The sequence below is a fragment of the Dipodomys spectabilis genome, unplaced genomic scaffold, assembly GCF_019054845.1.
Source record: "Dipodomys spectabilis isolate Male_0828 unplaced genomic scaffold, ASM1905484v1 ptg000273l, whole genome shotgun sequence".
In the NCBI taxonomy this organism is placed as follows: Eukaryota; Metazoa; Chordata; class Mammalia; order Rodentia; family Heteromyidae; genus Dipodomys; species Dipodomys spectabilis.
In genome coordinates this window covers 5,224,724-5,237,849 of record NW_024870950.1, presented here as the reverse complement: position 1 = coordinate 5,237,849, position 13,126 = coordinate 5,224,724, and the positions used below count along the sequence as shown (strand labels likewise).

General features: G+C 36.7%; 1 protein-coding gene across 2 annotated transcripts in view; it reads left to right on the top strand.

Moving 5' to 3' along the window:
• Positions 1-13,126, top strand: part of Hydin (HYDIN axonemal central pair apparatus protein) — a 236,973-nt gene that overhangs the window by 25,077 nt on the left and 198,770 nt on the right. For both annotated transcript variants that reach the window (XM_042700777.1, XM_042700776.1), the window contains exon 6: positions 2,236-2,360. In XM_042700777.1, the coding sequence (XP_042556711.1) occupies positions 2,236-2,360 (125 nt within the window). The remainder of the gene's footprint in view (positions 1-2,235; positions 2,361-13,126) is intronic.

Sequence of the window (13,126 nt, the reverse complement as noted above, 5' to 3'; positions counted from 1 at the left end):
TTACAGACAATGTTTAAGCACGGGGACTTAACATACTCTATCCAATTAACAACTGATTTATTGTGAAAGCTTAGGAAGCTCTCTAAGAGGTACTGGTGATCCCAGGTGATTTCCTAACTACTGAAGAAGTTCAGTGTAATCTAAACCTAACAATTAGCACAAAAGGAATGTATCCATTACCACTTCACAGAATTTGGATTCCTCCAGGTCGTAGAGATGTGACAGTAGTGTCACATATGTGACACATCTCTGTAAAATATTAGCTTAGGTTCTGCAATGTAATAATATCTTATTCATTTCAAAACTGTTCTTTGGCTACTGAGAAATATTTGAAAAGAATATGAAAGCATAATGCAGGAAGAAAAATGTTAGAAAGTGGAAAAGAAAATATGGGAGATGTTGCTGTGTTGATTTCAAAGCCAGAAAACTGGTCTCCTTTCTCAACTTTTCAGATTTTACTGAGATAGCAGAAAGGAAACAATTTCTTTCTCCTATGAAGGAAACCACATTGTTTCATTTCCCATTAAGGAAAGATTGTGTGTGTGTGTGTGTGTGTGTGTGTGTGTGTGTGTGTGTGTGTGTGTGTGTGTGTGTGTGTGTGTGTGTGTGTGTGTGTGTGTGTGTACTTGAACTTAGGGCTTGATGTTGTCCCTTAGCTTTTTTTGCTCAAGGCTAGCATTCTACCACTTGAGTCACAGCTTCTTACTGATTTTTTAGAGATAAGAGTCTCATGAATTTTCCTGCCTCGACTTACCCAAACACCCAAACTCAACCTCAGCTTCATCTTCCAGCCCCTCTGGGCAATCAGTGAGGGAGATGAAAGCAGCAATGACAAAAACTTGCCAGGTGTAAATTATAAGCACTTTATTTATATGAACTTCTATAGTCTACACTATAACCCCATGAAGTAGGTGCTCTTCTTCTTCTTCTTTTATTGTTTAAGAAGCCATATTAAACGACTTGCCCAAAGTCATGGTATGGTTGGACTTTAAACTCATTCAGTTGGCTCCAGATACTGGGATAGTAACCACCACCCCTTGGTGCCCTTACCACAATGTTGGGGCTCACTGGATGATTGGTACTGGGGGTACCAAGAAAGGACAGAGAAAGGAAGGGTCAAATGAAGAAGTGAAAGGCAAGGAGATCAATGTAGATTAGACTGCACCAGAAAATAAACATGCCCATCATTGGTAAGAGGCCCCTGCAGTAATAATCTCAGGCACTACCCGGTGCTGCCCTTTCTCATCAGTTCTGTACCCACATTGCAGAAAGCTTGGGTTTTCTGAAATTGAGTTCATTATCTAAGGGAAGATTTATGGAAGATGACTCTCAAAACTGTTGTGATAGAAGTAAATAATCAGAAACAGCTTAGCCTGCCAGATACATTGTATAACACATTACTTTGAAAAACTAGCAATTTAAAGGAGTGAAATGGACCATGAAAATAATTAAACAAGCTGAGTTTCCTATTTGGAAGGAAGAACTCTGGAAAGTATTTAAGATACTTCATGATCAGATTCAGTTCCTCTCTAGACCTTACCTTCCAGGACAATTAAGTAAAGCTATTTCCTTTTCCTAAACCCACCCTCACTCCTTACAATAGCTTTAACCACTAAGTCTCTTATCAACACACAGAGCTGGTCCTGTTTGGCTTTCTAAATGCACTCTCTGGTTTTCTCCAGACTGTTGTCATCAGGCCTCAGCACCTTCTGGCTTCTGGTTGGGTTTCAGCTTCTGGGAGTCCCAGAAAGCAAGGAGGTACAAAGGGGAGGGGGGGAAGGGATCTCTCCTTTGAATGCTCACAAAACTTGATTTTTATCCCTTGTAAATGAGTTTTTGCATACATATTTCAATATGTCCCTTACCAAAATCTCAGTATCTGGAGGCCAAGGACTGAATTTTATGCATTTGTAATCACCCTAACTCTCTATCTGAACCTAGCAGGAAAGGCTCAATGAATGTTAGAAAATGGCAGCCAAAGACACAAACAGGAATCCACATCATCTAAGTTGCTGTTGTTGGTCTCTTAGCTGTTATTTTAATATTAAATCTAAAATTCTTTCCCATTAGGGAAGAAAGAATACTTCACTTCTAGAACATGAGGCTATAGTGTGGGGTATGAGTTGTCTACAGAACTAGTGTCTCCTTTTCCTCCTCCTCCAACTCCTCCTCTTCCTCTTCCTCTCACATTAATAAGAACTGTGCTTTGATGGTATGTCTTCCTGTTCGTTGCAGGCCTTTCTCTGTGGAGCCAGTGGATGGAACTCTTAATGTGGGGGAGTCCATGCAACTGGAAGTCAACTTTGAGCCACAGAATGTGGGTAATCACGACCAAAAACTTATAATCAATTATGACACAGGTATGCATTATTCTTTAAAGTGCTGCATAGTAAGAAAGGTTATGAGGAAAAGGTTATGAGGAATTTTGGCTGCATGAGCATACACTGAGTTCTACAAGGTAAAGAACTCAAGATGAAGGCCTCCACCAAAAATGAGATTGAGCCAGATAAAAATCCCAGGTCCCTAGCTTCCTCAAGACCTGAAAGCTTGAAGAATTCAAGCCTCAGAAAGAACCTATGCCCATGAATCTCACTGGAAGATTGAGGCTATTTATATATAAATGAAAATTTGAAGGTAATGAATACGCTATGGTTTTCCATTTGACTTACTGCTCTGTGTGTGTGTGTGTGTGTGTGTGTGTGTGTGTGTGTGTGTGTGTGTGTGTGTGTTCGCGCGCGCCTGTGCACGTGCTACTTTGAACTTAAGGCTTTGCCCTTGCCACACAGATGCTCTACTACTAGAGCTGTATTGCCCTGAGCTCTCTTTTCTTTCTTTCCTTTTTCCCCAGAGCAGAGAGCAAATGATGAGACTTGTCAGCCATATGATCAAGTTGCTTGTTAACCCCCTGGCATATATAACATCATATACTTTGTTAGAAATGCAAAAGAATGAATACCTTGTGGCCCTTATTGAATGACTTACAAGGATGCTATGAAGGTGAACACAAAGTTGGAATAGTGCATTGGATAAAATTTAAATCTTCCAATATTTTAACAACAACAAGAAAGGCACCAGGGGAAGACTAATAGAAGTTCTTGGGCAGGGAAGGAGTAAAATAACATGTAGTCACAGTTCCAAGACATACGTCTTAACAGACAGAGCATTGTTGTACGGGCCTTACATTCTGGGATCAAGTGGTCCTGGCTCCACATTGTCACCATAACAACACCCAGTCATTGGGATAATCTTTCCTACTGGTGTCAGCTCAGAACCACTGACTAAGGGAAGCCTAATTCCAACTAGTGTAAACAAGAGGAAACTTTTGACCCACGTAAACAAAGCACAGCTCATAATACATGGGGATGTCAGTTTTCTAAGAAATCGGCACTATTTTGTACTAGCAACAGTGTAAGAGTTTCATTTGCTTTGCTTTCTTGCTTGAATATTGTGTTGTTTGATTGATCTTAGATATACTAGAGCTGTAAAGCCATTTTTAAATTTTTATTTCTTTAATGATAAATCATGTTGAGCATTTTTCATGTGCTTTCTAGCCATTACTATTTCTACTCTTAAATCTGATGAGTCTCTTTCTCCCTTTTTTGTCTTTATTAATTTGTAAGTCTCTGTATTTGGACATTCTAAATACCAGTCATTTGTTAGGTAGATATATTATTAATTCTATCTCTCAGCCTATATCTTGCCATTTCATTTCCTTAATTATGTTTCTTGATGAGAACTAATTTTTAATTTTGATAAAATACATAAGCAAAAAAAAAATAAAAAAAATAAAAAAATAAAATACATATTCTCATTTTTTTCCTGGTTCTGGGTTTTGAACTCAGGGCCTGGGCACTGTCCCTGAGCCTCTTTGTGCTCTCTACCACTTGAGCTACAGAGCCACTTCTGACTTTTTCTGAGTAGTATATTGTAGATAAATGTCCCAAAGACTTATCTACTTTGAACCTCGATCCTCAAATCTGGGCCTCCTGAATAGCTACGATTAAAAGCATGAGCCACCGGCACCCAGCCCATGTTCTCAGATTTTAAAGATTGTTTTATCTCCTTGCTAAGTAGTAAGCATCTCTGTCTCTGTCATCTCTCTGTCTCTGTCTCACTGTCTGTCTCTGTCTCTATCACTCTGTCTTTCTCTTTTTTCATATGAGCTATTAGCTCTTTCCCAGTCTCATTATTTTGTTCTGGGATACTAGTTAGAGTTTACTTCAGTTGGATGTTTGCTGCCGGTTTTTAGGGGATTCTTTATCAGATTAAAAAGTTTCCGTTACTCCCTAGGTTCTATCACTTTGAATCTTGGATAAATGTTGAATTTTATCAAATATTTTTCTGCATTTATTGACATCCTATGTGGTTTCACTTTTATTCTTCCAAACTGGTGATTGATTTTGAAATGCTAAATCTCTGCTATATTATGGGATATACTCAAGTTTTAAATATTAGCATTTTAATAAATTGCTGAATTAGATGTGCTAACATTTTGATTGTAAGCTTAGTACTCAAATTCATGAGAAAAATTTGCCTATAATTTCCTTATTAAGTAAAGGTCTTTATCAGATTTTGGTCTGGCAAAGCAAATTCGATATAGAAAGATACCAATTCTATAAGTGGCAATTTAGACCATTTTTGTTAATAATCATGTCGTATAACCTCTATTAATTTTCTGTCTCCTTTTTTTACCAGATGTTAGAAGATATCACTCACATTCACAACTGTGCATATTGATTTGCTGTTTCTCTTTTGTGCTATCAATTTTCATTTATATATTTTGATACTATGGTCATCAATATATACGTATATATGGCTAACATAACTTCTTGTTACCATGGTATCATTATGACACATCTCTTTAACTAAAAACTATTAGCATACATAAAGTATCTCTTAATCTTTGCTAAGATTTTTGACATTAAAGTCTACTTGATCTGACATTTATGTAGTATAGAGCTGTCTTTTGATTAGTGTGGACATTGTATATTCCATTCATCTTTTTTTTCATTCAGGCTTTCTCTGTCTTCATTTAAAGTTTGACATTTGGAAGTGCACCAAGTGGTTATTTTTAAAAAATCTGTTCTGAAAATCTTTCTTTTGATTGGACTCTTCAGTCTTTTTATGTTGAATGAGACTATTGACATATTTGGGCTTGACATTCTGACTACTAAGTAGTTATAACCATTAGAGCCAATAAAAAAATTCCTACTTGAATTTTTAACTAACACTTCTTTGTTATTAGTGTTAATAGTAGATGAAGTTGAAAATATATGAGTGCTAATAAATGTAGTGGTATATTCCTCCCACTTGGATCTCCATACCTCTGTAAGGTATCATTTTATGCAGTCCTTAAAACTAAGAATCAGAAAAAAAATGTAACTTTAGATTTACCTGTGCACTAACTGTCTCATGACAGTAACCAGGCACATAACCAGGGAATCAAAAAATAAAAACAATAATTAACCCTTTTACTCTCTTTAAAATATTTAACCATTGATAAATATGTTAAATAAATTGCCTTTAATAAATAATAAATAAAATGAGATATTGCATATCTCATATCCTTTTAAGTGTTTATAATGTATTTTAACATAGTTGCTATCTAAACACTATTAGTATATATAACTTATAAATAAATAAGTTCATATGTTGGTTTATAACTTTTTTGTCAGTCCTGGGGCTTGAACTCTGGGCCTGGGGCACTATCCCTGAACTCTTCAGCTCAGGGTGAGTGCTCTACCTCTTGAGCCACAGCACCACTTCTGGTTTTCTGGTTGTTAATTGGAGATAAGAGTCTAATGGACATTCCTGCTTGGGCTGGCTTTGAACCGTGACCCTCAGATCTTAGCCTCCTCAGTAACTAGGATTATAGGCATGAGCCACTGGTGCCCAGCAGGATATAATTTTTAAAGACATCACTTGCATAGGTTTTGAGAATTGGCTTAGCATGATCTAAGAACAATAGAATCCAAACTTGAAAGATCCAGACCTTAGATTTCACAGAGGAAAAACTGAAGTCCTAAGCCAAATACTTGCCCAAAGTCCAACTCTCAATTAGAAGTCACTCTTGGACTCTTAACTCCTGAGCATTGATTGCTCCATATACCACTGCCAATGTGTTCCTGGTCTCTCATTACAACATGTACCTCTTACTCCCTTAACTCATTGGCTTTAACATGTACTATATTCTCCCAGAGGCTCTAGATTTTGCTTTTATGTAAATCTTTGGAATGGTACCCAAAGTTATTTACAGTCCTATGCTCAAGGAAAGGCAGGCTGCATCATAAGGAATATTTGTATGTTAAAATTTAAAATTTAATTTACTGGTGGAAAAGGTGGCTTCCATACTGGTGATTCTTATGTTGATGTTAGTGAGTGAATAAAGCCATTTCTGAAGATTGCAGACAGAAGGGAGATGGCTTAGAGTAGTTCTCCTTGCATGAAATGAACTGCCCATAAGGATATGTTTTCATCCATATTGTGAGTTATCTATCAGTGTTCAGAATCTATAACCTTCCATCAGTGAAGAACAATAATGACTGTTTGGACACAATTAATCATGGAGCTTTGACAGGCAGCCATGATCACTGTCTTCCTATTTCACCAAATAAGCAGCTGATAGAACTTTCTGCAGCTGTTCAAAGTATGAATTGATTTGAAGGGGGAATTAAATATGAGATATTGATGAATGTCTTTTCTTCATTCTTCCTCAGACAGTGTTCTAGAAGGAAGAGCCATAACACTCCTTAGCAGGAATTACTTAATTAGACTTCTCACAGTTGAATTTATTTCTTCCATCAGCTTTTGGCTCTACCAGATATATTCTTGATAAAGTGCAGCAAGGAGATTTCTTTGCTTATTATGATTTGAACCAGTGTCCTAGTACTTAAGATATTTCAGTCAACTGTAATGCTTTACTGCTATCTAATATTTTGTTCATTCCTGAGCCAGAATTCTCCTTTCCCTCCCCTGTAAGTGTCTAGCTATAGTAAAACCAAGTTTGTTTAGGCAGCCAATTTTATTTTTAGAAATGACTCTGTGTGTGTGTGTGTGTGTGTGTGTGTGTGTATGTGTGTACATATGAACACATGTGCATGTGCCAGTACTGGGGCTTTGAACTTAAGGCCTGGGTAATGTCCCGTACTTTTTTTCACTCAGGGCTCATTCTCTGTCACTTGAGCTCCACTTCTACCTTTTCACTGGTTAATTGGAAATAAGAGTTTCACAGACTTTCCTGTCTGAGCTGGTTTCCAATCATGATCCTCAGATCTCATCCTCCTAAATAGCTAGGATTTTAGGAATGAGGTACCAACGCCCCAGCAGTTATTTTTTAATTGTTGTAAAAAATGGAGAAGAACCTGAACTTTTACAAGATTAAGCATACAACTACTCAAGGCTATGTTGGTAACAACAACAAAACAAAACCCTAGTTTGTTCCATTCAATAAATTGGAGAGGGTTTTATTTCACTCTTAAGAGAGAAATAATTGGTTGATGGCTTTTTCAGTTTTGACATTATCAACTGAATATTGAGCAACTTTATATAATCTAAGAATTCATGAATATATTAGTATTCAGAACAGGACTTTTAAAAATGAAACAATTGCTGAATGTTAGGTTACTTGAATGAATATGAAAAATAGGAACACTGTAGTTTTTTCTTAAATGCCTAGTGAGGTTGCTGTCACCTTAGAGGTGACATTAACCACGGCATAATCGGGAAACAGAGCTGATATACTTATTCAGCATTTTTTAACAGCAGTGTTCCTCTAACAAAAGGAAAGATATTTCAGTTTAGGAGTTGGGAGTTGGCAAGTAGGCTTCTCCCCCAAAGATGCATTGATGTATTATTATTATTATTATTATATCTAAGCATTTATAATGTTAGGACTTTGCAGGACAGCTTTTACAGTCACGTATATATTTTATTTCAATATGCCTTCTAAAACTATAAAGAATTTCAATTTTTTCCTTGTAAAGGGCAATAAATGAGTAAAAACATAATATATCAAGTAATTGAGAATAATAAAGTTGAAACTGCTAAATAATATGCATCCAAATTTACCTGCATAGATTTTGTTTTAAATGTGTGCTTATTTTAATGAATGAATATGCACCATTACAAATACAAAATCTGAACAAAATGTAATTGTAAGACAAGCAAATAAGGACCTTTTTTTACCTTGTTTTCTTTATTCCTAGAGAATGAAACACAAGATCCTAAGGAATAATAGTACAAATTAGGGCAATCCTGGCTGTCAGGGATTATTTAGGGAGTTGGGATAAACTTTCTATTAATTACCTAACAAGGGAAAACTTTGAGAACATTTGGTGCTGGTATTCAAAGGGATGCTGGAAGATGATGGGATGGAACACAGGGTCTTGCTTATGCTTGTCAAGCAGCTATACCATCCATTTATACCTCCACTGAGGACATTTCTTTTTAACTCTTTTCTTTTTGAGATGAGTATTCTGAGCCCAAGAGCTGATTAATGAGCATGTCTAAGTAAAGCTAGAACTCAGACCCAAGTCTTTGGTAACCCTTTAAGGCTACATTTTCTACAGATCTTCATAGCTTCTGGTGCAGGTTAAGAATAGCTACTTTGCCTTTACCACTAATGTGCAGGTGAGCTCAGTCATATTGCCTCAATTCCATTTTCCCAGTAAAAGAAGAGGCCTTCTAAGGAAGCTGGATTCCAGTAGTATACAATGGAGGTGAGTTTAACCTGGCTATAACCAAGAAATGAGAGAAATACTCTTTCCATTAACTAAAGAATCTATGGTTCTACTCATGTATTTTGAGTGGTTCCTTTTGTTGTCTGAAATATGCTGTGTATATAGCTAACTTCACTTCTGTGAAGTTAGTTTTGTTTCCATTTGTTTTGCTTGATTGATAATACCAAAAAAACTGACAAGAAGTTATGAACCTTCTACACCATATATCTTTCTCCTGAGACATAATAAATGATTGTAGCTAACTCCATTTGTAGTGAATGGTGGCAGAAATTAAACCAGTGTGGGAACAGGCACTCCAAGGGCACAAATGGTGCCAGGGCAGAGCCATATCAGCCCTCTCCATCCCTAGAGATTTGCCTCTGCCTCCATCTGATGTCCTCTAGGATGGAGGGGACCCTTTTTAAGGTTGTCTTTAAGTGATTGTGAAAAGCAAAGTACTTCAAACAGTTAGGTGACAACAGAAGAGTTACTGCATTCTTGTCTTTATGGATCTGATGATTAAGGAAGATTACAAACAGTAATATTAGATGGTTTTCAAAAATAATATATCTTGCTATATTTTTGGGAAGGAGCACTGTTGCTGTGAGCAACTCAAATTAATGACATTATTCCCTCTGATCCCTAGATATAAACAAACTTTTGAGTCTTTTGTCTCTTGATTAAATTGTAAAACAACGAACAATTTCAAATAGTCACAAAAGTACAGAAAATAATAAAAATTAATGTTTGTTACATTTAGCTCATCTCAAAAATTTCCATATACATTTTTATGTTTTGGGTAATTAAACTGATGATCTGTTTAAGGATACCTTATTGATCTTTTCTGATGTAATTCCCATATCTTTGTTTTGTTTTGTTTTGTTTTGCTTGTCTGGGCCTGGGCACTGTCCCTCTCTCTTCAGCTTAAGGCTAGCACTCTAGCACTTGAGCCACAGCGCCACTTCCGGCTTTTTCTGCTTATGTGGTGCTGATCAATTGAACCCAGGGCCTCATGCATGCAAGGCAAGCACCTTACCACTGAGCCACCTTCTTAGCCCCCCATATTTTAGTTTTTAGAAGAACTGTACTGGGTACATTTTTTAATGTAGTCTCTATAAATTTACTTACCCTCAATCAAGTCATTTTAAAGTTTACATAAGTATATTATATGTATCCTTCTCCAACTTGTTTTTTATTCAATGTTATATTTTAAAGATTTAAACATGTAAGCACAGGTTGTTTTTATTAATTTTAACTTAAATAACATATTCCAGTATGTGAAAATAGTATAAATTTATCTGTTCTCCTAATGAGTTTAGGCTGCTCCTATTTTATTGCTTTTATCATAAACTAGTGCATCAGGCATCTTTATACAAGGTTTTTCTGCATGTGAGTGTGAGATTTTGTTTTGTTTTTGGCAGTACTGAGATTTGAACTCAAGTTTTTGTGCTTGGTAGGAAGGTTCTATACCACTTGAATTAGGCACCTAATCCAAGACTGTCTACAAGTATAAATCACTGGTAACAATTTTATTTTATTTTATTTTATTTTTTTAATTTAATTTTATTTTATTTGAGAACATACTGTACAGAGGGATTACAATTACATGGGCAGCATAATACATACATTTCTTACCAAGCATTCCAGCCTCCTCCTTTGTTTACCCTTCACCTCCCTTCCCAGCCTCCCCCTTCCCCCCACCCAATCATACCCCCCTCCCCCCCCCCACCGACATTGTAAAGCTGGTTTTGACATGACATTTTGTACTTCTCATTGTTGCAACAGGTCCACCTGAATCCTTAAACGACTTGTTTGTCCCCGTCTCCTCCACATGTTATACTGACATCAAATATAGTAAAAGCGGGGGTTACACTGTGGGGGAGGGACATACAAAGCAACAAAGAAATAATCTTATAAATGCATTAGAAACACATGCATGAAAGAAACAAAAACATTAAAATACATATTTGAGGGTTCGTTTTCCTAACATCACATTCTCTGACTTTTTCCGCTACTGGTAACAATTTTATACTTCTATCAACAAATTCTTTATTTCTACCTCCTTTTCAATAGATCATCAAAACATTATTGTCAATGTATAGCCTAAGGATATAGCACAGTGGTAGAATACTTACTTGTGTAGCATGCCCAAGGTTATGGGCTCAATTCCCAACACCACCAAAAGATATGCAAAATACAACAGTGAGTTTTCTTTTTTTTTTTTGGTCGGTTGTGGGGCTTGAACTCTGGGCCTGGGCGCTGTCCCTCAGCTCTTCAGCTCAAGGCTAGCACTCTACCACTTGAGCTACAGCGCCACTTCCAGTTTTCTGGTGGTTTATTGGAGATAGGAGTCTCACGGTCTCTCCTGCCCGGGCTGGCTTTGAACCACGATCCTCAGATCTAGGATTACAGGCGTGAGCCACCAGCGCCCGCCCAGCTCACAACAGTGAGTTTTCACTGAGGAGATTATCAAATTTTACTCATCTAGTTTAAAAAAAAAGTTGTGGAGAGGATATACACAAAAATATTGGCATTTCTTAGAGTGCTAGCCTTGAGCTGAAGAGCTGAAGGACAGCGCCCAGGCCCAGAGTTCAGGCCCCACGACCGAACCAAAAAAAAATAAAAAATAAAAATTGGCATTTCTTTCCTCTAAACAGCAAATTTGGGATTGAGTAAGGAGGAAAATGACATTTTGTTTTTATGTTATGCTTTAGAGGTATTTGAATTTTTGGCTTTATGAATTTTTAATAAAATGTTTAATTTTTATTAAATTTTTAAATTTTAGAGTCAAAAGCTTGATGCCTACTTTTTTAAATTTTGAGATAAGTTTGGCTGTGTCCAAAGTGATGGACTTAAAGAATTAAAAATTTTACAACGAATTAAAAATTGTATAAATGGCCAGGCACCAGTGGCTTACATCTGTAATCCTAGCTACTCAGGAGGCTTTGATCTGAAGATCACAGTTTGAAGTCAGCCCAGAGCATTAAAGTCTATTGGACTCCAATTAACCACTCCCCCCCCCCCCCCCCCCCACACACACACATCTGGAAGTGGAGCTTGGCTCAAGTGTAGAGTGCTAGCCTTGAGCAAAGAAGTTCAGGGATAGCACTCCAGCCATGATTCAAGACCCAGGACCAACACAATAAATAAATAAGTAAATAAAATAGTATAAAGTGTTATCAATTTGCTGAGTGGTTATCTAGTTTATACAATGAAAAACAAATGTATTTGCCAGAAGATAAAATGCAAGGGACTATGTTTTCTATATTCGAGTGAAAATCTATGTGATGTTTTTATTTCCTTTGTATGTTCTTCCACCTATGGTATGTCCTCTGTTGTCACTGTACTTGATTTTGGTGTCCTGCATCTTATATATACATTTGTCTAATTGGGGGAGGGGAAGGGGAATAACAAAATGCAGAAACAAGGACACAGGATGACCCATTGCAACAATGATACCCACAAGACAGTATATTGGAAATGAACTTTACAACTTGGGGGAGGGGAGGAATGAGGAAGGTGGGGGAGGGAAGGGATAGTGGGAAACCAATAAGGGAGGGGGTAACAATGCTTGACAAGAAATGTACTCATTGCCTTACTTAAGTAACTATAACCCCTCTCTACAGCATCTTTACAATAAAAAAAAATTGAATGAAAATGTATGAGAAAAAAAGAAAACTTCAGTAGCATAGATCACCAGAAGTATTCACAGTATTTAAGTGGGTTTTTAAAATCTATTTTGATATTAAAGTGATAGTCTGCTGTGATATCACAGAGTCAAATAGAAGGTAGTTTGTAGTTTGTGTCTTCTTAAAAGCCCATGTACTTCATTTTCATATCTAGAATCAAGGTAACTAGTGAATCTTGAATCATGTCAGGGCTCAAGTGCTGTGCTGAATAATAAAAAGGCTTCCTAATGTTTTAAACATGTAGCTGAAATATAGTTTTTTATTTCAATTTGGGGGGTGTTAATCTCTACCCAGTTATAGATGCATGGTGTGGTATAGTGTGTGTATGTGTGTGTGTGTGTGTGTGTGTGTGTGTGTGTGTGTGTGGTTTTAATTACTGTTCTTTGGGGTGTGATTTGGTTTAGTTTTCTATTTTTGAAGTTATTGAATCTTCTCTCCTGATTCCTGTTCTTGACTGTATGTCAGTCCTCTCATGCTGAGCAGTTCTTTCCAGGTAGATGTGGTACAATAATTTTGGAACCTAAAAGGCATGGACTGAAGGTGAGGAATATGATTATAATTCTAGAACTCGAATTCTCTCCTTGTCAGGAGATATAAGATGGAAAACCACTTATGAAGAAGAAAATGTCTCATAAGACCCATATCACCACTTCATGTTTATGTATTTCTTATAATCATGAAGAAAGATAGTTTGTCTTTCTGTAACCCCACTAAGCACAG